Raw genomic sequence first — 27,661 nt, forward strand, 5'->3', positions numbered from 1 at the left:
AAAGCTTTTATCATTCCAAAACTATATAATTCAAGGTTTCTTGATAAAAATTAAAAATTAAGAAAATTACCAAAATTCACTACTTACTCTATTGTAATTGTATGGGTTAGTAAATTTATTAACAATTCTTAAATTCTTATGCAATTGTTTAAACAAACATTGTTTAAACAATTGCAAGGAATTGTTATTTTTCAACCGAACAAATTTTGTGATGTGATTTTTTTGGCCTTTTTTGCTCGTAATCAATAATAGTAACAGCGAGGCACTTGAAATTTTCATAAAATCTTTAATTATATTTGTACTTTAATAGTTAATAATAAAATTAAAATAAAGTAATTGTTTAAGGGTTTTAAAAAAAATTACATTAGGCTCTTAAACAAAGTTTCTCAATATATACTTATTGCAGCCTCGATGACATCCAGGAAAATTCGTCGAGCCAGAGCCCCGCTGCCCACGTCTTGTACGGCATTCCTCTCACAGTCAACGCAGCCATTTTGATGAGCTACAACAGCATGCAGAAGATACAATGTACTGGACTCGCTGGAGAAGTATGTGTTATTAATATTTTGTTTACGACAGTAAATCAGCACGATGCTGACCAGAAGTTACTAACTAGAAAGTACTACTTAGTACTGTGTAGAGAACTAAAAAAAAAATATAAATAAAATTTGCAAATCCCCCCCCCCCTAGGTTGTAAAATCACTAATAACGATCCGAGACGGGGGATATAATATAAAGGGGGTGACAGACGTGCGAGTAAGTACGCGGAGTTATGGCTCGACGATCATAATCGCCTGTTTGTCAGCAAGGAGCCGCGAGCCGCGAGCCTGGTGGGTATCTGGTAATCCAGTGTGAGCGATCCTCGTATGTCACCGATGCGAGCCGAGTAAGTACGCGAACTTAAAACTCGCGTACTTTAAGTTCGTACGTCTATCAGGCACTTAAAAGTTGGAAAATTCTGATGTAGTTTCGAGCAACAAATCATTTATTTTATTAGGAAATTGTTGTTAAGTATGTAGAGAGTTATAATTGCAGGTCGGCCAAGTATACTCGGAGCAGATGTTGTCGGCGCTACGTGGTCGCGGGCTGGAGATCTACTGGCGCGACAACAACTACTGGCCCTCTGAGGAGGAGTACAATCAAATGGTTGAAGACAGTACGTAAATATGTTACAAACTAACCGAACTATGGATTACTATCGATTACGGCTATTTAGTGTGCATGTCTTGTTTCGACAAGACACTTTTTTTATCAAAAAAGACGGAAATGTTGTTGACGACAATAGTTATAAGTAACTCAAGTGCCAGCGATTTATTTTCTTTGGGATTTATGTAAAAATGTCGTCTTACACTACAGTATATTTTTGACAGTTGCTTAATGCTTTCCACTGCCAGACTCCCTTATTGTATTAGACTTTGAAGTGGTCTGGCAATGGGAAGCAACTGTCATAAGTGTCCGGCAGTAGAATACAAGATTCCTTCAGCTATCAAAGCATTAAAATACAATCTAAAATATACAGATATATATACAAACTTTAAATATAAAACTATAAAAAGAAAAACTTGCCCAAGTCGTCCCCATCTGGCAGAGTGCCCAGCAAGCTGACAGCATTGCCACGTTGGATGGCAATTGCTATCCGCTATCTAGATGTTACCAGGAAAAAAATTGAGCTTTAAATTTCATCGAAGTTTAGGTAGACCTTCATAACCGGATCTCCTAAAGTAACCGTGACCGAAACTCCATTGAGTTTCAGTCGCGCACTCTCACATACTGGTAGTTCTTACCTCTGTACGGGTCATGTACAGGCGAAATTTCAGCTTTTATAAAATGACGAAAGTCTTCGCTGGCTCTTGGGTTAGATAGGCTTGCATTTTGATTTTTACGTGGGAGAGCCATGCTTCGGCACGAATGGGCCGGCTAGACCGGAGGAATACCACGTTCTCACAGAAAACCGGCGTGAAACAGCGCTTGCGCTGTGTTTCGCCGAGTGAGTTTACCGGAGGCCCGATCCCCTACCCTATTCCCTTCCCTACCATTCCCTATTCCCTTCCCATCCCTACCCTTCCCTATTCCCTTCCCATCCCTACCCTCCCCTATTACCCCTTAAAAGGCCGGCAACGCACCTGCAGCTCTTCTGATGCTGCGAGACCCGTTTGCTCGTTTGCCCCCTTATTTCATTAAAAAAAAACGATGTCTATCAAACCTTACTGTGCAGGTATAATAAAGAGGTTTTGTATTAGTCTAGACCACAGAAGTAGAAATTTTAAATACTAGTCTGACAAGTTGCTCTGTTTATTTCAGAGGTCGGTGGTATGTTTTATCTTGGTGTGCGCTTGATGCAGCTGTTTAGTGAGTCGTCACTAAGCAGCACACCAAAGAGTAACTATTCCAAAGTGACCAAGTTGCTCGCACTATACTTCCAAATAAGAAATGATTACTTCCAGCTTAAGCAACGAGAGGTACCACACAACTTTTATTATACTACTTTTAGCTCGTATAAAATAAAAACTAGCTATTTGACCGAGCTTTGCTCGGTATTCGATAAAACACGAATAAAATTACATTTTCTAAAAATTATTTCTAGCTAGATCGATTTATCGCCCCTGAAACCCCCTATATACTAAATTTCATGAAAATCGTTGGAGCCGATTCCGAGATTATAATTATATATTTATATATATACAAGAATTGCTCGTTTCAAAATATAAGATATATGCCCTAATTTGACCATAGGGTCAAATCAGACCGCAACGCGACGCGCAGATGCATTGCTAAATTTGTATTGAATTGACAGATTTCAATTGTGTAAGACGTCTTGCAAATCTGTCAAATCCATAAAAATTTAGAAATGCATCTACGTGTCGCGTTGCGGTCTGAATTGACCTTTACTTGGTATAACTAGCTCCGTGTAATAATATTTAATGCAAGTAGTCTATTGTGTAATTATTATGTTTGTTTCATAGTTTTTTTGTATCGCATTATTCGCATGTTTGTTTAATTTAATAATGAAATTAACATGTATTTTTAATTGGCTATATCTGGGAGCACAGCAGTGCCCCAGCCAAGCTGATTAGCAAAGCACGGCCGTACCATACTTTTCTCGAAGCAGTTCGCGGCTATTTCACACTCCTTTATCTTCGATGTTAACAAAGCTAGGGATTTAGAATTTCGGTCACTAGGAGCAAGTATTAAAACTAGCTTAACCTCAAAATTTATGTAATTTGGAGGTTAAGCTAGTTTTAATACTACAATTATATAATACAATTTCAATAAGTAGTTTAATAGTTACGGATTTTCAAAGTTCCTACATTTTGTCACTCACTGACTGAAAGATCATCAAAATTCTAAGGTACTTCTAGCAGAATTAGAACTTTGAAATTTGGTACCCGGATAGGTCTTTATTCACAATGAAAGGAAAAATTATGAAACTGGCCAAGTGCGAGTCGGACTTGGTTCTGTACCGTAAATTTGTATGGGAGCCCCCCTTTAAATAATAGGTTTATTTAATTTTTATTATTAGTTATTAAAATTAAAATACAATTGAGTATTTTCTGAAATTTTCAAAAACCTTACTGTTACCATTATGGATATAGAGCAAAAAAAGGTAAAAAATCGTGTTTCTTGTAAGTATCAGTCTTAATAATTTATTTTATTTGATTGGAATATTAGCTTTTATAACACAAGAAATACATAATTTGCGAAAATTGCAACTATCTAGCTATTGCGGTTCTCGAGATCCAGCCTGGTGACATACGGACGACGGATGCGAAGCCACTATGATAATTATAAAATAAAGAAATCTATTGATGCATTTACTGAATGTTGATTTAAATTACAAAATAAGTTGAAGGCTTCGCTTGAATGTGATTTGAAAACTTTTTACGACAGAAGAATTGAATAGCCAATTTTGCTTGGCTCCTTTTACATATCATGTTTTTGGTGGGATAATCATATTATAAATTATAACATTAGAACGATCTTATTTACATTTTATTAAGATAAAATGAGATAGCTTCTGTAAAAATATACGAGTACATACTTATGAGATACTTCTTGCCTCAAATCTATATTATTAAGAATTTTAACCGACTTTTAATGTTTAGGCTGTGGATTCTGTTTCTGAAACGAGCAGAGTTGATGACCTGGGCGGTAGAATCAGCTTGCCCATCATACACGCATTGAGGACGCCAAAAGGGACGGAATTGCAAAGTAATTATATTATTTTCATTTAATATATTATTAAGTATAACTAGTTGTCCCAGCAAACGTTATTTAGCCTTATAAAGTATTTAGATTTTCGTCCTATGATATTCTATTATAAAAATAAAACATCATTGTTTTCGCCCATATTATTTTATTGAAGTGACTAAATAAGTATTAAGTATAGCTCCATTCTCTCGCAAACTATTTAGGTTATAAAAAATGATATTAGAAACCTCAATATGACTTTTATAGACCTATCCATAGATACCCCGTTTGGGGTAAGTTTTTTTTTTTGTTTCAGTTGTACGGTCTATGAGGACCCCTAAAATTTTTCATATTTTTTCCATTTTTGTATCAAAATTTTAATGCGGTTCACATACTACATCTATTTACCAAGTTTAAATAGTGTAGCTCTTATATAGTTTCGGAGAAAAGTGGCTGTGACATACGGACTGACAGACAGACAGACATGACGAATCTATAACGGTTAAGTTCTTTGCGATTTGTCTAAAGAACCCTAAAAAGTAGATGTTGTACGATTCTCAACCCTAACCGATGTGCTTGCTAAGATTCACGAAAATCGGTCGAGCAGTTTCAAAGGAGTTCAACCACGCACCCCGTGACACGAGAATTTTATATATTATATATACTTCGCAGGTCGCTGTATACCTACATTGATTTTTTGTCACTTATATAATATTCACATGAGTGCATGAGGTATGGATCCATAACAACTGTCACTCAAAATTACGACGATTTAGTCGGCCACGTGAAGTAGAAATTAGAAAGCAGCAGTCTCTATAATAATTATTGTTTCAGAAATGACAGCGTACCAATTTTGACCATGTCCTAGTACATCTTTGCTGGATTCAAATGGGATTAAATATAACATAATATGTCATACAACTTTTACGTCACCACTCAAAGTCTAGCAAGAGCGTACTATCAGAGATGTTGATTCCTAGGCAGATAGACCTACGTGGTTTGGTCGCGTTATCACAAACCCAGCCTACAGATCACAAATTATCATTGAATTGTCATGATCCGACCAAATGGCGTTGGTCTGTCAAAGCTGCCTAGGAATCAATTTCCTCGACATATTATGAAAATATTTTTTGTACGGCAGATCTTTTGCGACGACCAGTGAAGGACGTAGAAGCTAAACAGTACTTTCTGTCAGAGTTGGAGCGACTGGGCAGTTTCGAGTATACCCGAGACGTGCTGCTAAACATAGACTTGCAGGCTCGAGGCGAGGTAAATATGATTTAGGCTGCGTTTCCACCAGAGATGTGTTGCGAGGAATGTGTTTTTGAGAACCGATAGAATCGCTTCATTGACGTGAGCTTGCCCTGACATCGCTCAGCGCGGCGATGCTATTGGTTCTCAAAAACACATTCCTCGCAACACATATCTGGTGGAAACGCAGCCTTAGGGTCTACTGACATTGCAATGACACTGGGAATTATAATGCATTTTTAGCCCGGCCGCACATTGTCCGAATTCTGATCAGAAACATTTGAATTCCGCCGGATCGCCACTATCACCGCACACTATCTGAAATATCCTTCCGGCGAGTTCGAGCTCACTCGGCTTAGTACAAAATGTAAGAGACAGCGCGGACGTTCAACTGTTTCTGATCATCATCATTGTTGTTTCTGATCAGAAATGTCGTACAATGTGCGGCCGGGCTTAAATCCATATAACATTACACATGCGAATGTGTGTATGTCTGTCTGTTACTTCTTCATGCCTAAACCGCTGAACTGATTTAGCGGAAATTTGGTATGGAGATAGTTTGAGTCACAGAAAAGGATATAGGATACTTTTCAATCCGTAAAAATGTACGGTTCCCGCGCGATACACGAACTTTGACGCAACGGAGTTGCGGGCGTCATCTAGTGAGAAATAAAGTTCAGTTTTAAAGCTGAAGTCTCGAAACCAGCGGGCAGCGAGGCGGGAGCGGCGCGTGACAGTGTATAGATTTAGGGTTGATTCAGACCACAACGCGACGCGTAGATGAATTTCTAAGTGTATATGGATTTAACAGATTCGCAAGACGTCTCACGCAATTGAAATCTGTCAAATCCATATAAATTTATACCGCGCCGCGCCTCGCCTCGCCTCGTCGTGTTGCGATCTGAATTGACCCTACGGGTTGATTCAGACCGCAACGCGACGAGGCAAGGCAAAGCGTTGCGTTGCGGTCTGAATCAACCCGTAGGGTCAATTCAGACCGCGACGCGACGCGTAGATGCGTTTCTAAATTTTTACTGAAATGACAGATTTCAATTTCGTGAGACGTCTTGCAAATCTGTCAAATCCATACTTTACAAATGCATCTACGCGTCGCGTTGCGGTCTGAATTGACTCTTATATGGATAAGCCGTCTACGCGCGCCGCTCGGTTTTCGGGGCCTGTCCCTATAAATCACGTACATTGTTGTATCAATAAAATTCATGATCACACGCAAGCCGCCCCGCTCCTGCCCCGCTGCCCGCTGGTTTCAAGACTTCAGCCTAATTGACTCTTAAGTATTCACCTCATCGCTTTGTTACTTTCCATTGTAAGCTGACCTTAAACTAAGGTACTAGCTGGTTTCCTACGTTTAACAAACTGGGTAAAATCTGTGACTGTTAATGCTTTCTGGGGAACCGTATTTTTTGTAATGTATTTGAACCTTGTAATATTTTGATGTAATCGGCTGTACAGTCAAAATAGTCCTTTTCTATGTTATTATAAGGTATATGCAGGGAATAATCACATTATTTTTTATTCATAAAATTTGTTTACTCTAAATTATTATTCATGCTATTTTCAGAAACTATAATTTTTAAAAATAGGAATTTTTGCTCCGTAGGTCCTACTAGTATTTTATAATTAATATTCTAACTAATTTGCAGGTCGATCGTCTCGGTGGTAATCCGGAAATGGAATATGTGTTGGACGAGCTTCTTGCTTGGAGGACTTTGGACCGAAGGAGTAAATATGAGATGAATATACGCGAGCGGTTTGATATAAATAAAATTTAATAAGCGATTCTTCTCGATTGTAATTTTAAAGATATGAAACCCAAATGTTAATTAAATAATAATTATGAAACATAACATTTTAATTGTAAACAATAATTTTATAATTGGTATAATTATGAATACAATATATTATACAATTTTATAATTAGTTTACTCTGATCATAATTACACTTACCCTATAAGTACCACCTTTTTGTTTACCAAATTACGCGGTGTAAATATTTCAGTGAGGAGCTCTTACTAAATCTTACTTTTGTGGGATATATTATGTGAATATTAGACTGGCTTTTATCTTTATTGTTTTCCATATTCGGTTTTTTTTTTTATGAAATAAGGGGGCAAACTAGCAAACCTAATGGAAAGCAACTTCCGTCGCCCATGGACACTCGCAGCATCAGAAGAGCTGCAGGTGCGTTGCCGGCCTTTAAAGAGGGAATAGGGTAATAGGGGAGGGTAGGGAAGGGAAGGGAATAGGGGAGGGTAGGGAAGGGAATAGGGTAGGGGATTGGGCCTCCGGCAAACTCACTCACTCGGCGAAACACAGCGCAAACGCTGTTTCACGCCGTTTTCTGTGAGAACGTGGTATTTCTCCGGTCGAGCCGGCCCATTTGTGCCGAAGCATGGCTCTCCCACGTCGGTTCCGAATTTGTTTTGCATACTTGGAAATCCCAATGCATGGAATCAGTCGAAAACACATTAACTGGCGCACACGTTCGCTTTTTTTTGGAACGGAACGAATTCTGCACATATACGTTTCAACGGCAAGCTATAAGCCATGCGCTGGCTTTATAAAAACGAGCGATTGGACTAGTCTCACGGAATTTCAAATCGTAATTGCACGTCTGGAAATCAAATCAAATCAAATACGGAAAACTTGTGTATGCTAGCTAGCCTTAGGCTGTTTATGGAGCAAAACATAAAGTTAATATTCTACTTAGCGGAATAGAGAAACAAAGGGCTGAACAAGCGAGATGACACTATCAGTAACACTGCGTGGTAAATAGAGACATGTGATACATGACAGCAGAACTATTTTTTTTTTTCATCTGTTTGACGTCCAGTCGGCACGTTGACAATTTAATCTCTTGGAAAGATGCTTGTGTAAGTGTATACGTAAATAAACTTTTACACACATATTATGTAAATCAATTTCAGTTTAGTCTGACAGCTCGAGATTGTTGCTCTATTCCGCTATTAACTTTATGGAGCAAAATTATTTTTATGTAACAAAATAAAACCCAAGAGCCAGCGATAACTAGACTTTCATCATCATATAAAAGCTGAAAATTTTCCTGTATAATATGACCCCTGTCCCATATAGAGGTAGGGGCGACCAGCGACTATGGAGTTTCGGTCGCGTTTACTTTAGAAAGTATCCAATATTCAGTTCTGAAGGTCTATACAGGATCTTCGATAAAATATGAAGCTCAATTTTTTATTTTCGTCGGGATAACTGTTGGCATCTCGCCTGCCACAGCCCACTGTCACACAATCCAATAATTATAATATACCTGTTTTTAATTTTCATAAAATTAATAATTTTATTTAACGTATTAAAAATTAAAGAATTAGTTCCTTAACAACAATATTTATTAAAAAAGGAGACTTAATGATTCCAGTTGTAGAGCTCATCCAAGAACGCTATCATAACTGGATTACCGCCTAACTGCCGAACCTGGAAATAATTAATTTCACTGTTCATACATTGGCAAAAAGCTAATAATATGTAGTAATATTATTAAAATACAATTAGTCATAGAAAGTAAAGCGCTAAAATATAAAATTTACCTGTTCTCTCAAGTCAGCGTAGAGGTCGTGTAGAGTCCGTCTGGTGTAGTCCAAACTGCCGTCCTTCTCCAGCAGGGAGAGACAGTGCTGCTTGATTAGACTGTCACTGGTGCGCTTAACTAGAATATATACCTGATATTATGTACCTGTTCTCTCAAGTCAGCGTCGAGGTCGTGTAGAGTCCGTCTGGTGTAGTCCAAACTGCCGACCTTCTCCAGCAGGGAGAGACAGTGCTGCTTGATTATACTGTCACTGGTGCGCTGAACTAGAATACCTGATACGTTTATAAGGAATTTACGCTGTATTTTAACAAGCGCTACTTATTAATGCTATTTGGGGACTTTAGACTCTACGAATTAGGCACTCTATGGAGTGTTTTCAAACTCATACGCTTTTTATCGTTTACTCAAATCAAATCATTTTTATTTCGGTCATCAGAGGCCCACATACCAAATACCTTAAATCTAACATACATAATAATAAAACTTGAGAGGTGTCAAGGGACACCCGGATGGAACGAAGTTCCAGTTTATTATTTCTTATGTACAAAAAACCTGTTTACGTACACTCAACAAAATAAATAAATAAAACAAAAAAAATCGTCGCTACACCACCCTGTTCAATGCAAAATAGAAAGATGAAACAAAAATAACTTGCCTTCTATGAGAGAGAGACAGAGAGAGAAACACGCGCTACCGCACGGCTTACAACTAGAGCAAAATGTGTCGTTACAACTTTTCGTCTTAATTTTTTCTGTCTAGCCCCCATTCGCAACGCGCGATAAGGTACTTTGTTCCAATAATAAATACCTTAAAACAAAAATACCTATTTTTATCTATACTTAAAATAAAACTGTAGAAATGAAAATTCTGTACATTAAACATATTCAAAAAATAATAAGCGGGCGGTGTCACTACATCGCTATAGAGGCCAAAAATGTGGTTAGTTTTGTCTGTCTGTCTGTGTGTCTATATGTTTGTTTCAGCATCACGCAAAAAGTACTGGTCCGATTTAAATGTGGTTTCCGCAGATATCTTTGTCTTCTTCCAACTTAACATGTGTCTGTCTGTCTGTTGTCCGTCTATCCGTCTGTCTGTCTGCCCGTAGACGGAAACAGCCTATTTGTATTTGCACCAGACAGTACTACCAATAACGTTGTATATTGAGAAGCTCTATGTACCGAGTTAACGCCTCCGCCTAGTGGTCTAGTGGTATAGAGCGCGGCTCTTGACTCGGAGATCGTGAGTTCGATTTCCGCGTTGGAAACATGTTATTTCCAAGTTTGGTTAGAACAATGCAGGCTGATCACATGATTGTCTGACAAGTAAGATGATCCATGCGTCGGGCATGTAAAAATTCGGTCTTCCGTCCCACTGGGTTATGAGAGTAAAGGAATAGAGAGTGCTCTTGTGTACTGCGCACACACTTGAGCACTATAAAATTACTCCTGCGTAGCTGGCCCTGTTTCAATGAAACCGGCCACCGTCACCGAAACCGGTGTGGGAGCTATTTTTATTTATTTATGTACAGAATAACGTGTACGTTGTAACTTATTAATAGCGTTAATAAGCGTTGTAAATCCTATTTCCTATTATCCATACTTCCATACTAATACTATAAACCGGAAAGTGTGTTTGATTGTTTGTTTGTCCTTCCTTCACGCCCAAACGAAGCAATCAATGGACTTGATTTTTGGCATAGACTTAGTTCAAAGGATGGAGAGTAACTAGGCCACTTTTGGTCTTAGGAAAACATCATGATCCCGAAATTTCACGCGAGCGAAGCCGCGGGCAAAAGCTAGTATACTTATAAACTAACACTGTCACGTATAATTGCCGACGACGTGACTCGCTTCATTCCGGAGTCTCCCCCGGAACCTCCGGTAGATCCATCGGCCAGAACTCCAGCGCCTCGAAAGTCGACAGAAGATTCGTCGGTACTCTCACCACAAACCTTGTGGTGAGACTGAAGACGCTCGACCCTCAAGCGCAGTGTCGTCTTCTTCTGGATGTAGTCCACGACGTCCTCGACCTCCATGGACCAGTGCAGGCGGGATATGCACAGGGGGTCGCGGGGACCTCGCTCCGCAGACGCAGCTTAGGTACATAGGGCGCGGTGCCGCGATAGTTGCGGGCGGCGGGCTTATTATTCCTCCTCTCCACCAGTATGAAGTCGAGAAGACTCCACCTTGCGGCTCTTCGTAGCCTTGCGGCTCTCCGGAGTTTTCGCCCGCGGGGGAGGTCCGGGGCGACAAGCAACAGTCGTAAAGTTTTTCTGAGTCACCTTTGGACTCGCACACTTACTGCTTAGCATATTTAGCAATAGACGTTATGACGCAATATGCATAATAATTGTCAAAAAGCACGACATATACACGTTATGCACATTTTAAGCAATATAGTACCATCGAGGAAATTGAATACTAGGCAGTTGACAGACCAACGTCATTTATCATGTCAATTAAATGTTAATATTTTTGACATAGATTAAGGTATGTAGTACCTCAATGATTTGTGATCTGTCGGCTGGGTTGGACATAACACAAACGCGATCAAGCCTAGGAATCAATTCTCTGATGGTACTACATACCGTATTTCAAATGACCCATAACTACTTGTGTGTTATATTGATAAAAACTCTAGATAGCTCATAGTATGAAAAAGGATACTTCTAATGGTTGGTGCTTCACTTGATTTCAGGGCGTGGATCATGGTCCAGGTGAACCTGCCTTCCGTGATGTCCTCGCATTGCATAAACTTGTGTAAATCCTTTAAAAAATAGAAGAACATTTCAATTTTCAGTATTAGAAAAAGTTCAAGAAGTTCAATCACTTGATTAGAAAATTATGTTATGTGTATAATGTATATGTTACCGTTAGAATGCAGAATACGTTAATATGTACATTAACTAGGTAATTTGCAGATTTTCTGATACCACCCGCATAAAGTGTGAAATTTAAATAAAAAAGCAAATATTTGCACTTTACCTAGTTAGTTTGCATAGTGATGAATAGTGCATCGTTAAATTGCGGAAGCCAGTGACGAAACACTTTTGTTTTGCTCTTTCGCGCTCCTGCGTATTCTGCCGATTATGTAGTTTATGTAAGAGTAGAATTAATTTTTTGTACTTCAAGTGACTCAGCCAGATAATCTGCAGAATACCTTGTTAATCTGGTTTCCGCAAATTAACGGTAGTCGGTAACATATACAAGACTACGAATATTTTGTACACAGTGTAACACAATAATTAACACGTGTTTAATTCTAATTATTTATGTTTGTCCAAACTCCGAATACACATGAAACAATATTACGCAACCTGTACCTTAAATTCCTGGCGACGTGATTTTTCCTCTAGCGCCTGCAAAAATATAATATGATGTTCAACATCACATTGCTATAATTATAACGTAGGAATGAATACATTAAAAGGTAATTCATGCTACGCCTTCTTTTAATCTTAGAAGATAAACCTTCTAAGATTAATTTTTTACTTTATTATGTTTATTAAGTTTTAAGACTTGAAATGCATAATATGAGCCATTGGTTGCTAGAGAAAATAATGCTTATATTTAGGACAGCTAATATTAATTTAAAATTGTCATGCTGAATATTTAACGTCTAATATTTATCACAATATTATGTTCATTATTGATTCGATAAATATCATTTTTATTTCGATTATGTAGAAGGAAAATGGTATATCAAGTATTTACCTCAACTTTAACGAGGTTGGTATACTCGTCTCGTATTTGGTAGTACAAGCCCAGAGTGATCATCAGGTCGTCATAATTTCGCTGATCTTGACTGAATGTCTGCATCAGATCGAATTGCTGTAGAAAGTAGGATCCAATTTCTAAAAAGTAATATATAATAATGTTAAATATATTAGATATTATCCAAAAAAAAATACACTTAAGGGGGCGACTAACCCTAAATTGTCGATTTTATAATTCATTTTTATACTTGAAAATAAGCCCCGAATTGTTTCATTTCCTAAAATTAGAAATTACATTATATTTCCAAGAGTTCGATCTGAGAAAACACGAAATCTTAAAATTTTCTCGATAGAAAAAAATCACAAAGATGCATCTAATATTCACGAATTTTTCATTTATTACCATAACCGTGCATTGAACTAAGTTATTATTTTAACACATTGTATAAAATTCTATCATTGAGAGATCGACCTAGCGGATTTTTAAAATGTTGTATATTTATCGAGTTATTGAGAAAAAACTAATTTGGCGATGAATCCGCGTCGTTCTTTTTCACCTGGCATGGCGGGCGTGAGTGTGAAGAGAGAAGGACGATGTTTGATTTTTGGGGTTAGTCACCCTCTTAAGCCGAGATACAACACAGCCCATCTCGCCCACAGATTTTTCGCCATAGAATAATAATGAAGTAAAACTTTTGGTATAAATATTTATTCATCGGGCTAACATCATGCATCCTTTTTTTATAATAGAATATCATAGTCATGCTTACTGTCTGCAGACATCATCTTGTATTCCTCCTCAGTAGGGCAGAGGTAGTTGTCCCTCCAGTATATGTCCTGTGCCGTTCCATTCATAATTCTGATAAAGTTATTACAATATACCTCAATGGCCTGAAAAAAATAGAACCATTTAATGTTTATTTTTGCGTTTGATTCGTGTATAATTTTTAGCATATCATTAATTTAAGAGTCACATTGCAAGACGTTGGGTATTCGGACCATAAAGTTAATACATAGGTATATTAACTTTATGATTCGGACCTTGTTATGCAAATAATTAAAATGTGGTAACGCACCTCGAAGCAACATTACCTTTGGATTTTCAAAGCTCCTAACTTTCTTGAATCCCTCCAGTATACAGAATATGGCGGCGTTGAGTGCGAGCGGCGCGCCGAACATCCTGTTGGCGGCGGGCAGGTTGCGCCGGCATAGGGTGCCGTCCTGCACGTCGTCGTAGCTGGAAACCGTCAAACAACAATCGAGACTGGTTTCAAAAAAATCGTGCAGTAGCAGGAGTAGCTTTAATGAGCCCCTGTGTTTTTGCTGCATATAATACACATTCTCTTTTACTCTCGTTATCCATTGGCGCAGATGTCCGACACAACGGGCGTGAGATCTGGACTAAAAAAAAAAACAAGGCCTTTACATCCGTTATGCATGATTTATACAGTATTTTCAGAGCGAAGTAACCACTCCCGCCACACCACCAGGAGTGCGTACCGAAGGTCTACCCATTAGGCCACGGACGCTCAAGACTAAAGCGGGGTATTCACTACCGGGCTGCCCGCGGGCCGCCCGGTCTGGCACAAGTCTGCCGCTTGCCCCTATTGAACACACACAGAACAGGCAAGTCAGTCGAATAGATAGAGGGCTGCAGTACGGCCGTGAACTCATGGACTCAATCTTCTTTGTAACAAATGATAGATCAGCATCGGCATTGATTTATTTGGATTTTTCAATAAGTTCGCTGTATTAGCGGCATTACGTAGATCGGTGTTCATGTAATACTTGCTTTTAACTTTCTACAAACAAGAATACGACCGGTAAATGGAAATAAACGAATGTCAAAATTGTTTTTTGTTCCTTCATTCCTAAGTATAGTGTTTGTATGGTTTACAATAATATGTTTTAAAATATTTTAATTGCACTCCAGTCACTCTCCAAGGCGCAAATGACAACGGGCCGCCCGTTGCGACCATTCATGTACAGACTTGCCCGTGCCCGCGCGGGGAAAATGCGATCTCGCGGGCAGGCTGCGGGCACAGGCCAACGGGCATGTCTGTGCCCGTACCTAGGAATTGACGAGCAGACATGCGACAGACCTGCCCGTGACGGGCGGCCCATAGCGGGCGGCCCGTAGCGGGCGGCCCGTAGCGGGCGGCCCGTAGCGGGCGGCCCGGTAGTCAATTCCCCGCTTAAGTGTTGTCTATGGACTAAGTGTTGTCAAAAAATCTGGTAATCAGCTTGCCTCCCAGCCAAGCTTGGGAACTACTTTTTTTCACTGCAGAAATCAACCTAAGAGTCAAGTCTTCTAGACATGTTGCTCTATCCGAATAACTTAATCGAATATCACTTACAGAACAATAGAATGTAACACGTAGTCCATGACGTCATTGACCGCGTCAAGCTTGTCCTGGGGAATCTTCAGCCAAAAATTGAAGGTGTCGGGCAGGTGTGTCAACAGATGTTTGTTACTCGTGGCTTTCTTTATGTAATTGTAAGGAAGCAGGTTTTTCTGAAAAAATAAGAGTCAGCTGAACCCTAAATACTTAATTTAAATAATCAGTCAAGTGCGAGTCGGACTCGCGCACGAAGGGTTCCGTACCGTTATAGAGCGCAAATAGGGAAAAAATTGTGTTTTTTATATGGGAGCCCCCTTTATTATTTATTCTATTTTAATTTTCTTATTTAATATTAAAGTACACAATATAATGTAATTGAGGATTTTGTGAAAATTTCAAGTGTCTATATGTTGCTATTATGGATTACGAGCAAAAAAGACCAAAAAATAACGTTTGTTGTATAAAAAAATAAAGTTAATATTTAAGGGGGGCTCCCCTTAAATATTAACTTTATTTTGTTTTTAGTATTTGTTGTTATAGCGGCACCAGAAATACATAATCTGTGATAATTTCAGAAGTCTAGCTATAGCGGTTCTTGAGTTATGGCCTGGAGACAGACAGACAGACGGACAGACATCGAAGTCTCAGTAACAGGGACCCGTTTTTACCCTTTGGGTACGGAACCTTAAAAACTTACCTCAGTACGGTAAGCAAATGCATAAGGCAAAGGTGTAATCGCACGTCTTAAGGTAAAATTGTGTGACCTACACCAAACTACGTGACCTGGGCCTCCGGTACTATGGGACAGAAGTGCGACACTTGTGCTGCAGTGTATAGCAATGCCCCATGCGGTTTAACCATAATAGTGGATGAAGCAGGTAATTAAGAGTTATAAATTGCCGTTTTTGCATAAACGGACCCTTTAGGGCCGGGAAATTTATTTGTAAAAAAAAAGGGTATTTTATGTATAGCCTATACTATGCCAGATGATGAAGTAGGCATGTTACAAGGTTTGTTCAAATTATAAGAAAAAATGAGTAATTGTCCGTATGATATAAAGTGTTAGTTATCTGGTTTTTCCACTCGCGTCTTTAATTGTACTTACATTAGGTAGCGTGCTCCCTTTTACTTTTTCTAGTATCGTGTTTGTTGATATCCATCTATAAGAAGCCCCGAAACTGGTTTTTGATAAGTTTAGCATTTTAAACATTTTGAGAGAATTAAAAAATACTTGATGCTGTTATATCCTCAATTGCTTGTATACTGAGTGGTTAATTTAATTATATAACAGAAATAGCAACTATTTGCTATGCAAGTATAATGGAGAATATTTCCTTTCGGAAATATTTAAAATATTCAATTCAATTCAAATATTCTTTATTGTACACATAATACAGGGATAATATAAAGAATTTATACTTATAAACAAAATAATATTACAGTGTCACAATGGCGGCCTTATTACTAGGTAGCAAATAGCAATCTCTTCCAGGCAACCACGAGCGAAGGTGAAATTGTAGTAGAGATAAAAAGCGTGCTTGATGCAAACAAAAGAATACAATAATTATTAATCTATAATATCTTATCAAGCGCAGTCCAATAATGTATTATGTGCATTGTTTTCATTTATTTATATCTCTCGTGATGTGACGTGATGAATGGTATATTAAACGGAGTTTTTGGGTAACATTATAGAATAAAAAAATCGGCCAAGTGCGAGTCGGACTCGCGCACGAAGGTTACCGTATATATACCGTTATAGAGCAAAAATAGCCCAATTTTTTTCGTATGGGAGCCCCCCTCCCTTAAATATTTATTTTATTTTAATTTTATTATCAATTATTAAAGTACAAATATAATTAATGATTTTGAGCAAAAATTTGCAAAAAAATCACGTTTGTTGCATGGGAGCCCCCCTTAAATATTAATTTTATTTTGTTTTTAGCATTTGTTGTTATACCGGCAACAGATATACACATTCTGTGAAAATTTCAGAAGTCTAGCCGTTCTTGAGATACAGGGACAGATGGACAGACAGACATCGAAGTCTTAGCAATAGGGTCCCGTTTTTACCCTTTGGGGTATATATATATATATATATATATATATATATATATATATATATATATATATATATATATATATATATATATATATATATATAATGAGAACAGTTTGATGTCTCCGATGTTTGAACACAAAAGCCAAATATTTCTGTTTTTTAACAACTATCGAAATAAAATCACACACACTTAAAAGTTTCGCAAATTTAAACTCTATCGAATGGCAACCGAACTTGACAGCCTCTGTTGGATTTGTACGGTGCTAAATTAGTAGCATGCCGCGAGCATCCCGTTCCACCTAAATTATACTGGATAGCGTTATTAAACATTAAAATAATGAGGGGGGCCAAAATATGTGCAGGGGCCGTATTACCACCTTTTCCCTGTACTGTTTTGATATTGCAGTGTAAAAGACTTAAACGGGAGTGAAGTTGTTCAATTTGAAAGGAGCCGCAAGCCCGTTGAATTATTTTCTCCTGTGGTTCTGCTTCGTTTTTTTTATTGCCCTAAGCTAATCTAGGTAAGAGATTAGTTTTCTTCGGCGTTTATATCCACTGTAACGTCCGACCTTTAATGACAGCAGTCTACCCAGAACCGTCCGAGGGCACAGGTAAAAAAAAATGGCCGAGCGCCCAATGCCGTTACCGATTAAAACCCTGTTTTCTAACAAACTACAACTGAAATGGCAAATTAAAAAATATGTTTATAAAGCTGATATTAAAGGGAATCGACTTATGTGAAAACTAAATTGTCGTGATGCTGCTAGAAAGCGTGAATATAAATACGTATGGATCAAGCATGGTACAATACTTGCCCGTAAATCTGACACCTCTCCTTTTTTTTATGAAATAAGGGGGCAAACGAGCTAACGGGTCACCTGATCTAAAGCAACTTCCGTCGCCCATGGACACTCGCAGCATCAGAAGAGCTGCAGGAGCGTTGCCGGCCTTTTAAGGGGTAACAGGGGAGACTTTTCTGTGAGGACGTGGTATTTCTCCGGTCAAGCCGGCCCATTCGTGCCGAAGCATGGCTCTCCCACGTCAAAAATGTTGTGGCGATACGATCGCACAGTGAAATTGCCAAAATCAAATAAAATATTGGCCTCCTGTAGACTTATAATAGGATTTTTGTGTAATCATTATCACATATTATATATAATGTTATATCTTTCACTTCTTACAAGCCTAAACTTTGTACATGAGTATTATGTTAATTTATTGATATTAACTAACATGTTTCTTTGGATAGTTATAATATCAGTTTCAATGTTACATGTTAATATTATTGAAAACGTTTATTTACTTAAGCTGTTACTACAATATATTTATATAATCAGTAAAATATGTATAAAGATTCAAACTTATTGTGTATTATGTGTAGTTGAACCAATATTAATCGTTCTTATAGTTTATAACACATTTGGTAAATACTGTATTATCAAGCACAGTAATCCATCTGTCAAGATGCAAAGGATGTCTACAGTTGATAAATTCCAGTTAAGATACTATTATAAACACAAATATTGTGCTAATTTATACCTTAACATTAATGTCAGGTATAATAACATGTGTTCAATGTGCATACTACTTGTGACAATATATTATTTTGCTGTATTATTTATTCTAATTATCAAGTCAGTATGTTTAAAGTCTTTATATAAAATAGGTATAAGTGTTTATCATAATAATAAGTATAATAATACTCTTCTTATTTCAGGTAAAGAAACTGTATAAATGTTTCCAATGTTACATTACTTATGTCAAAAATTAAAAATTATAAAACTCACAAAATTCTTTTAATAGTTACTTAAAATCACAATGAAAATCACAATTTCAGATTTCTTATTATGATACCTACTTATTATATTTGATTTTATTGGCCTGGCTTTTAAAATTTTTTTTAGAATTTTTCTCTCCGTAAGAACCATCCTCGTACTTCAAGGAATATTTAAAAAAAAAGAACTAGCGAAATCGGTCCAAGCGTTCTCGAGTTTTGCGCTTAGCAACACATTCAGCGACTCATTTTTATATTATAGATAAAGCAGTAGAGACACCTTATAATATTTTAATCAACTTAACTATCACAGAGAGATTGAAAAACAAAAAGCATTTTATGTAATAAAGTAGAAATAAAAATTTAATCATAATAATTATAAAACATAATGCATACAAAACATGTTTTCCATTGTTAGTAAATAATATTTTTTTATAATTATTGTGATTATTAAATACAATCTACATATTTAACATAACATTATTGTTATTCTTAAAACGTTTGATCATCATCACACTTACGTAGTAGAGTACAACCAGACTATTTTAACTTTGATCATATTCATAGTTTTAATAGACTCAGCTGTCTTTATACTGTTTTTGTATAAAGACAGGAGTCTATATTATACAAATACAGTTTCGTATTTTATTAAATATATAGAAGCAAAAGACCCATTGGTATAAGTTTTGTGCAGAAATCTATCAGGATTGATGTTGTAATGTTGTAATTAAATGTAGTATGATGTTGTAATTAATTTAAACCCGGAAATTTAATGATTTTTCCAATTGTAGAGCTCATCCAAGAAAGTAATCATAACAGGATTACCGCCTAACTGCCGAACCTGGAAAATAATAATAATAAGAAATATACATCATAATTATTCATAATAATATTTCACAGTGAACTACAAAGAACACGTACACATCCTAAAGCAGCGGCAGACAAAAGGCCGACCGCGGTCTGTTTGCGGACCGCGAAATGACGGTGGACTTTGACGTGGGAGAGCCATGCTTTGGCACGAATGGGCCGGCTCGACCGGAGAAATACCATGTCCTCACAGAAAACCGGCGTGAAACAGCGCTTGCGCTGTGTTTCGTCGAGTGAGTGAGTTTACCGGAGGCCCAATCCCCTACCCTATTCCCTTCCCTACCCTCCCCTATTCCCTTCCCTTCCCATCCCTACCCTCCCCTATTACCCTATTCCCTCTTAAAAGGTCGGCAACGCACCTGCAGCTCTTCTGATGCTGCGAGTGTCCATGGGCGACGGAAGTTGTTTACCATCAGGTTACCCCTTTGCTCGTTTGCCCCCTTATTTCATTATAAAAAAAAAGTGTATTTTATACAAAGTATCAATTAATACATAGATAATGTATACGTATAGTTATAAATTAGGACAAGTGTGTGTTTTTTCTGGACCTCGTTATAATTTTCCCACTGTATCCGGACCCCACTTAAAATTACTTGCTGACCCCTGCCCTAAAGTAAGTATTATCGCTTTGTTTTGTTACCTCTTGTAGGTATAAATTAATGAATTTCATTATTTTGCGTAAACACTATCCTGTTTATTTAAAATAATTTGATATAAATTTTGGCTGTTCATAGACTGTACTTATAAAATTTGGATACATATTTACGTAACTCAATCCAAAAAAATATTATAAAACTCTTTATTTAAAAATTAATTAAAAATTATCGTCGGTTTTCCATACTGCCAATGTATTTATGTAGGTACTGGTAATATTGAAGAAAAATAAATTCTAAATATTATAAACTTACTTGTTCTCTCAAGTCAGCGTCGAGGTCGTGTAGAGTCCGCCTGGTGTAGTCCAACTGCCGACCTTCTCCAGCAGGGAGAGACAGTGCTGCTTGATTCTACTGTCACTGGTGCGCTGAACTAGAATACCTGATATTATGTACCTGTTCTCTCAAGTCAACGTCGAGGTCGTGTAGAGTCCGCCTGGTGTAGTCCAAACTGATCTAAATAGAATATTATCATTATTTGTGGCCACTGGCCACTAATCGTACACCTACAGTTGGTACAAGTGAATTAGTAAATTTCAATTTTACTCTAATTAAATACCTTTACTTTAACTTAATATCCACTTTTAATTACTCTCTAAACAGACATCTTTGATGCTAGGAAGGCATAAAAAATAATGGGAAATAATATTATTTGATAATTACGTAAGTCATTCTGGTTTACCTACCTTAAATTCTTGACAACGTGATTTTTCCTCCAGTGCCTGGAAAATATACATTCATGGTTTTAAATAATATTTAGTTATTACATAAAAAAATTGTAAGATTGCTATAATAATTCACTTATTAAGTTTCTATGCATTAACAATTTAGTTTTTTTCTATTACTTGGTACTACTAATATATTGTTACGGAACATGGTATACGGACACGTAGTGCCATCTAGCGACAAACCAGCAAAACTTACCGAGGGAACACAGGCAACATAAATCCCCTACTCAATACTAGATGGCGTTAGGTGCGCTAGTACATACTCGAATAGACTGTGCTCGAACTTTCTAGAAGTGTCTTGTTTACGTGTTTACCGGTTTATTTTGTTTATGTGTTTACGCGTTTAGTTGTTTATGTTTATTGTGGTACATGCTCGATCCTCCTAGAAAGTTCCCACGGTTGTTTACTTGTTTACGTGAATCGGGAACTTTCTGGAATTCGTCTCGCCATATAAAAAGCCGCAGGCAGGCCCGGCAGTTCAGTTCAATCTGAGCGATCTTCGAGGCGACAACAAGTGATCAATAGTGAGTGAACCAGTGAAACCTGCGACTTGGCTACGACCTAGGACAGTGATAGTGCTTAGTGATTGGACCTAGTGATTAGTGTTTGGACTTAGCGCTAAGTGTTGTGACCTAGTGTTTAGTGCAGTGTTAATAAAGTCTTCAAGAGAGTCACCAGGTCTTTCTCTCCAAATCCTCGAACCCTAGCACGTAACAATATTGTATTCTGCGCTATTACTAAGAAGTTAGAACGTGAACATTTTCTACATGGCGTCGTGAGTGCCACAGGGCAAATTTTTTTTACCGACTTCCAAAAAGGAGGAGGTTATACGTTCGGCTGTATGTATCTTTTTTTTTTGTATGTTCAACGATAACTCAGCCATTTGTGATCCGATTTTCAAAATTCTTTTTGTGTTATATAGGGTTTAACTCGAATTTGATACCATGTTTCCAAAAGTGGTGATCTGATGATGGGATCCTGGAGGAATCGAGGGGACTCCTTGAAATTTGTATGAAAATATATAGTGATTTCAATTTTTTCTGAAGCATTCAAGGTAAATGCTACCAAAAAGTAAGATTTCGCACCAGGTTATACCCTGGATCCGAAGGAACCCAACAGAACTTTTGAATCCTTATACATACAGGTTCGGGGATTTCGGCGTTGTTTAAACAACTGAAAGCATAAGCCAATACATCAATTTATTTGATCATCATCATAAAAATCATAATTATGTCATGGGTCATCACATTATGACCCAGTTATTGATGCTTTTCGTGATATTTTGCATCGAAGCAGATGTTTTTGTTGATTATTTCGCTGTTTGTAGACCGATTTTCAAAATTCTTGTGTTGTTGTATAGGATGTAACCTTGATTTTGTATAATAATTACGAAAGTAGTGAGCTGATGATGGGATCTATGAGCAATCGAAGGAAATCCTTGAAATTTATCAAAAGACTCATAGTGGTTAAAATGTTGTTTCTAGTAACTTAAACATACGTTACGAATAAGGGAAAGTTCATACGAAGGTGTCTCTTGGTCCAAAGGCACTGAACAGAACTCCTGAACCTTTAAAGATAAAAGTTTTTTAATTGCAGCATCGCTTAGATAACTGCAAGCATTTACCACAATTTCGCTTACAGTAACAGTACATTCGTAGTGGTTATTTACGCATAAAGCCTTATTTTGTAGATAACTAAAAAGAGTGAAATTATTATTTTTAACAAAAAATAAACCCGACTTCCAAGGTAAAAACAATAATAATATGAACTAAAAAATATTAAATAACTCTAACTCTATAATAGTGCCTTTTTCAGAATTCGTCTAAATCTCAACTATTTCTGTACATACTACAAAATCAAAATCAAAATAAAATCAAAAATATTTTATTTTGATTTTGATTGAACGTCGATACTACGGTGCCTACCACCGGTTCGGGAACTAACCCGGCGAGAAGAACCGGCGTAAGAAACTCGCACGGGGCCATCTTTTACTAAAAAGATGGAAAATTACAATTTAAAACATATACAGTACAACACGGTCACATTAACCTAACGCACCACTGGAATGTACATGCAAGCATCGTAATGACGTCATCACCATGCGTCTAGTTAATTTGACTGTGTTATGACAATACAATACATAACAATATTATGACTTAGAGCTATTTACAATAGGAATTATAAAAAATATACTACTAGCCTGTAAGAACCACCCAAGGTGTGTTGTCGTCGATGAAATCATTGATTTTATGATAAGCTTTTAGTACACAAACGTTCTTTTACTACATTTTTAAATTTATTGATAGAGAGATTTTGAACGTTTTCTGGGATTATATTGTACAGGCCTTATATACACTGGCCTTTAAAAGATTTGCTGACTTTGAAGTCTGATCACTGGAAGTTCTAATTTGTTCTTATTCCTAGTGTTAAAACAATGATTGTCGCTTTTCTTTTTGAAAGTATTTAAGTTCTTTCTTACAGTACGTTATCCAAAACATATTGAGATGCGACGGTCAGAATATTTATTTCCTTAAACTTTTGTCTTAAGGATTCACACGATGACATCTTATAAATAAAACGTATGGCTCTCTTCTGCAGCACGAATATTGAATAAATGTCCGCTGCATTTCCCCATAGAAGGATTCCATAGGACATAATGCTGTGAAAGTAACTAAAGTAAACAAGTCGCGCTGTTTCTACATCAGTTATTGCTCTGATTTTTTTTTTACTAAAGTCTTCATTACTTTGAAGTCAGTACCAGTCCCAAAAGCTTCAGATATTCTGACATTGACTGAACTCACGATAAAATTAGCTGGTACCGACGTCAAATAATGAAGACTGTAGTATGTACAGAAATAGTTGAGATTTAGACGAATTCTGAAAAAGGCACTATTATAGAGTAAGAGTTATTTAATACTTTTTAGTTCATATTATTATTGTTTTTACCTTGGAAGTCGGTTTTAATTTTTTGTTAAAAATAATTATTATTTTGCGACACCAGGCGGAAATTGTACAATATCTTCTGTCAATAAAATCACGCGAGAAGTCGTCTGCAAGTATTTACCTCAACTTTAACGAGGTTGGTATACTCGTCTCGTATTTAGTAGTACAAGCCCAGAGTGCTCATGAATTCGTCATAGTTTCTCTGGTCTTGGCCAAACGTCTGCATCACACCAAGTATCGTTTGAAATCCTGATCCGAATTCTGAAAAAAAAATTACAAAATGCATTAATCCACAGCAATAAGTGTAGCGAAGCTACTCATAATATCGACTTGGATGCGTATTTTGATATAGACTAGAGAATTGGTAATGTACCAACTACCAAGACTCTACTTACTATCTGCAGCCATTATTTTGTATTTCTCCTCAGTAGGGCAGAGGTAGTTGTCCCTCCAGTATATGTCTATAGTGCCGTTCCATTTATACTCCTCACAATGTTATCGCAATATATCTCGAGAGCCTGAAAATATCACCAATTAGTTTGACTATAGTCTATAATACGAGTATTTAATATTTAAATATGGCTAATCACTAAGGTAGGTAAGTGAGGATAAAATATTAAGTTTATGCTAAATCATTTTGGCGCTACGAAGCGATGGATGTTGTATTGTGTGATGTGTCACAGTGCGACTTGGTGTAAGGCCAAATACGGAATACCCCAAAAGGTAACACGAATAATCAAGGGGTAAGTATATGGACATATCCAAATTTTGCTTAGATTTAGATTACTATTTTTAACAGTAATTAAGGTTTTGGACACACATTAATTAAACTTGTATAATTATAATTATTACTTTGAAACATTGTCTTACCTTTGGATTTTCAAAGCTTATTACTTTTCTGAATCCCTCCAGTATACAGAATATGGCGGCGTTGAGTGCGAGCGGCGCGCCGAACACCCTGTTAGCGGCGGGCAGGTTACGCCGGTACAGGGTGCCATCCTGCACGTCGTCGTAGCTGGAAACCGTCAAACAACAATCGAGACTGGTTTAAAAAAGCAGGAGTAGCTTAAGCCCGGCCGCACATTGTACGACATTTCTGATCAGAAGCAGTTGAACGTCCGCGCTGTCTCTTACATTTTGTACTGAGCCGAGTGAGCTCGAACTCGCCGGAAGGATATTTCGGATAGTGTGCGGGGTGGCGATCCGGCGGAATTCAAATGTTTCTGATCAGAATTCGGACAATGTGCGCCGGGCTTAATGAGCCCCTGTGTTTTTGCAGCATACAATACACAGAGTGCCGTCCTGCACGTCGTCGTAGCTGGAAACCAGGCACATGAAATCGTTTGTGTAAGACAAGATGTTAAAAAAAAAAGCTCTAAAGTTATGCTCAGCTAGCTATGTCAGCGTCAGACTCTGTGCCTTGAGTTCGTATCTCGGTCAACATTATTAATTTCTTTTTATATTTTCTAACATAGTTCGGCATGGTAAGAGTATTTTACGTAAAACATAAATATAAAATAATATAATTTCTATAATACTTATATTATTATTAACCTACAGGATAATCGCGTGCATCATGTGGCTTATGACGTCACGGACGGCGTCCAGCTTGTCCTGGGAAATTTTTAGCCAGAAGTTACACGCTTCAGTAGTGCTAGCACGGCGAAAAGTAGAAATGCGAAAGTATAGACAAACTGTGGACATAAACTTAAGGTGCCGTTCCGATCTTTACCGCGGCTAATCGCGACCGACAAAAATTCAATTAAAATGACACTTTATGACAGACTATAGCATATGTCATAAAGTAAGATGTTATTTGAATTTTTGTCGGTCGCGATTAGCCGCGGTAAAGATCGGAACGGCACCTTAAGTTTATGTCCACAGTTTGTCTATACTTTCACATTTCCACTGGTTACCGTGCTAAGGGGTAGAAGGGTCAGAAGAATTTTGTTGCTTGTAGCATTTTTGATGTAATTGTAAGGCGGCAAGTTTATCTAAAAATACATTAAAAGGCTCAAAGTGACGATCACAAGTCTTAAAAGTTATGCTTGCTATACTTTTTTATATGAAACAAATAATATAAAAAAATAAGCTTTACAATAAATAAAAAAATCTCGTACCTCCATCCGGCCAGTTATTTAGCTTATAAGTAATATATATTAATATGTCGTAGGATGATTTGATAAATCGGATTATCGCGAAAATTCTAGGGACTTCGCGAAAACACGGATAATTAGACAATGGTGATTACATTTTTAACCTTACTGACAAAAGGTCGTGTTTTCGCGAAAACGCGAGTCGCCTTAGTGAGATTGCGAAACGAATCGTTAGTTATTATCGAAAAAAATCACTGATTGATCGGTTTAAGCGCCCCACAACAACATCTTCTCTGATTGGTTGAAGACTTGACGTTTTAAATGTCAATTCAATGTCACGCGTTGTTTTTTTGTGGTCGTTTTTGTAAGAGAGCTAGCAGTTTTTGATATTTTTAAAATTGCAATTGGACTTGAAAAATAGTGCGAAAAGTTATCTAAAAGTGTGTCTGTAAATACAAAATGACTGATACAAGACGTGAAATTAGTGCTGAAAGTTCAACAGATCCAGAAACTAATTCTGAGGTTATGGTTGAGATAAGAAAGAGGTTAAATAAAAAGTAAAGTTCCTACGAAGAGGCATTGTCATTTCTTACCTTTTATAATTCTATGGTGTAATACCTCAAAGATAAAGACCTCAAAGATAAAAAAAGACATAGAAAAAGATAGTAACCAATCAGAATAAGATTTGACCAGTAAGCAAAAAACAAGCCAATCAGCGTTAAGAATGTGCAATGTTACTAAGGCAACTCGCGTTTTCGCAAAAAACCTAACTTTTTTAGAAAAATTGAAAAATATAAACAGCATTTACTAATTATCCGTGTTTTCGCGAAATGCCTAGAATTTTCGCGACAGTTCGATTTATCAAATCATCCTACGATATATATACATACACTGTTAGGTTTAAGAGGCCGGGTGCCATCGAAATTCTCATATATACGTAATACCAAAATCATTTTCTCATACGAAAATATTTAACATGTTTGAATTATTTTTCAGCTTATAATAGTAATTCTAGGTAATTACTATTATAAGCTGAACCTGCACAAAAATTTACTACCTACAAAATATTTAAACATCAAAAAACATTTTTTTCAGTTCAAATATTTTATAGTAAATTTACTATTTATTTACATATATTTTAGTGTTTTACTATATTTTTTAGTATTTAAATATTTAGTAGTAAATTTATTACAAAATATTTAAACACTAAAAAATATGTTTTAGTGTTTAAATAATTTGTAGTAAATTTGTGTGCAGGAACCTAGGTAATTACTATTTTAAGCTGAAAAATAATTCAAACATTTTAAATATTTTCATATGCGAAAATGATTTTGGTATTACGTATGTATCACCGTTATCCTTAAAACCATGGTTAATGGTTTTAAGGATAACCGTGTTAAACCTTACACCCTGTATACTAATAATAATAAACTTATAATAATATAGCCCCTGCAAAACT

At 36.9% G+C, this 27,661-nt stretch overlaps 2 protein-coding genes across 2 annotated transcripts; one reads left to right on the plus strand and one right to left on the minus strand.

The window, feature by feature from the left end:
* The first annotated feature begins 512 nt into the window (after nt 1–512).
* LOC121727081 (geranylgeranyl pyrophosphate synthase-like) lies at nt 513–7,232 on the plus strand. The gene is made up of 4 exons (XM_042114758.1): nt 513–548; nt 1,036–1,156; nt 5,330–5,457; nt 7,104–7,232. The coding sequence occupies exons 1-4, from the start codon at nt 513–515 to the stop codon at nt 7,230–7,232; spliced, it is 414 nt and encodes a 137-aa protein (XP_041970692.1).
* A 1,606-nt stretch (nt 7,233–8,838) lies between these two features.
* On the minus strand, nt 8,839–26,232 carry LOC121727082 (geranylgeranyl pyrophosphate synthase-like). Its single transcript, XM_042114759.1, has 11 exons — nt 26,227–26,232; nt 25,665–25,720; nt 24,977–25,121; nt 15,095–15,252; nt 13,830–13,974; nt 13,508–13,628; nt 12,736–12,875; nt 11,689–11,788; nt 9,167–9,294; nt 9,021–9,107; nt 8,839–8,907 (listed from the first exon to the last, which is right to left on the minus strand). The coding sequence occupies exons 1-11, from the start codon at nt 26,230–26,232 to the stop codon at nt 8,839–8,841; spliced, it is 1,155 nt and encodes a 384-aa protein (XP_041970693.1).
* Nucleotides 26,233–27,661: the final 1,429 nt, after the last annotated feature.

The sequence above is a fragment of the Aricia agestis genome, chromosome 5, assembly GCF_905147365.1.
Source record: "Aricia agestis chromosome 5, ilAriAges1.1, whole genome shotgun sequence".
Classification (NCBI taxonomy): domain Eukaryota; kingdom Metazoa; phylum Arthropoda; class Insecta; order Lepidoptera; family Lycaenidae; genus Aricia; species Aricia agestis.

Coding starts and splice junctions, on each gene's coding strand:
- LOC121727082 (XM_042114759.1), bottom strand. Junction 12,876..13,507: donor CAAGATGATGTCTGCAGACA/GTAAGCATGACT, acceptor ATTACTTTTTAG/AAATTGGATCCTACTTTCTA. Junction 8,908..9,020: donor ACGCTGACTTGAGAGAACAG/GTAAATTTTATA, acceptor AATTATTTCCAG/GTTCGGCAGTTAGGCGGTAA.
- LOC121727081 (XM_042114758.1), top strand. CDS start 513: ATGCAGAAGATACAATGTACTGGACTCGCTGGAGAA. Junction 1,157..5,329: donor CAATCAAATGGTTGAAGACA/GTACGTAAATAT, acceptor TTTGTACGGCAG/ATCTTTTGCGACGACCAGTG. Junction 5,458..7,103: donor ACTTGCAGGCTCGAGGCGAG/GTAAATATGATT, acceptor ACTAATTTGCAG/GTCGATCGTCTCGGTGGTAA.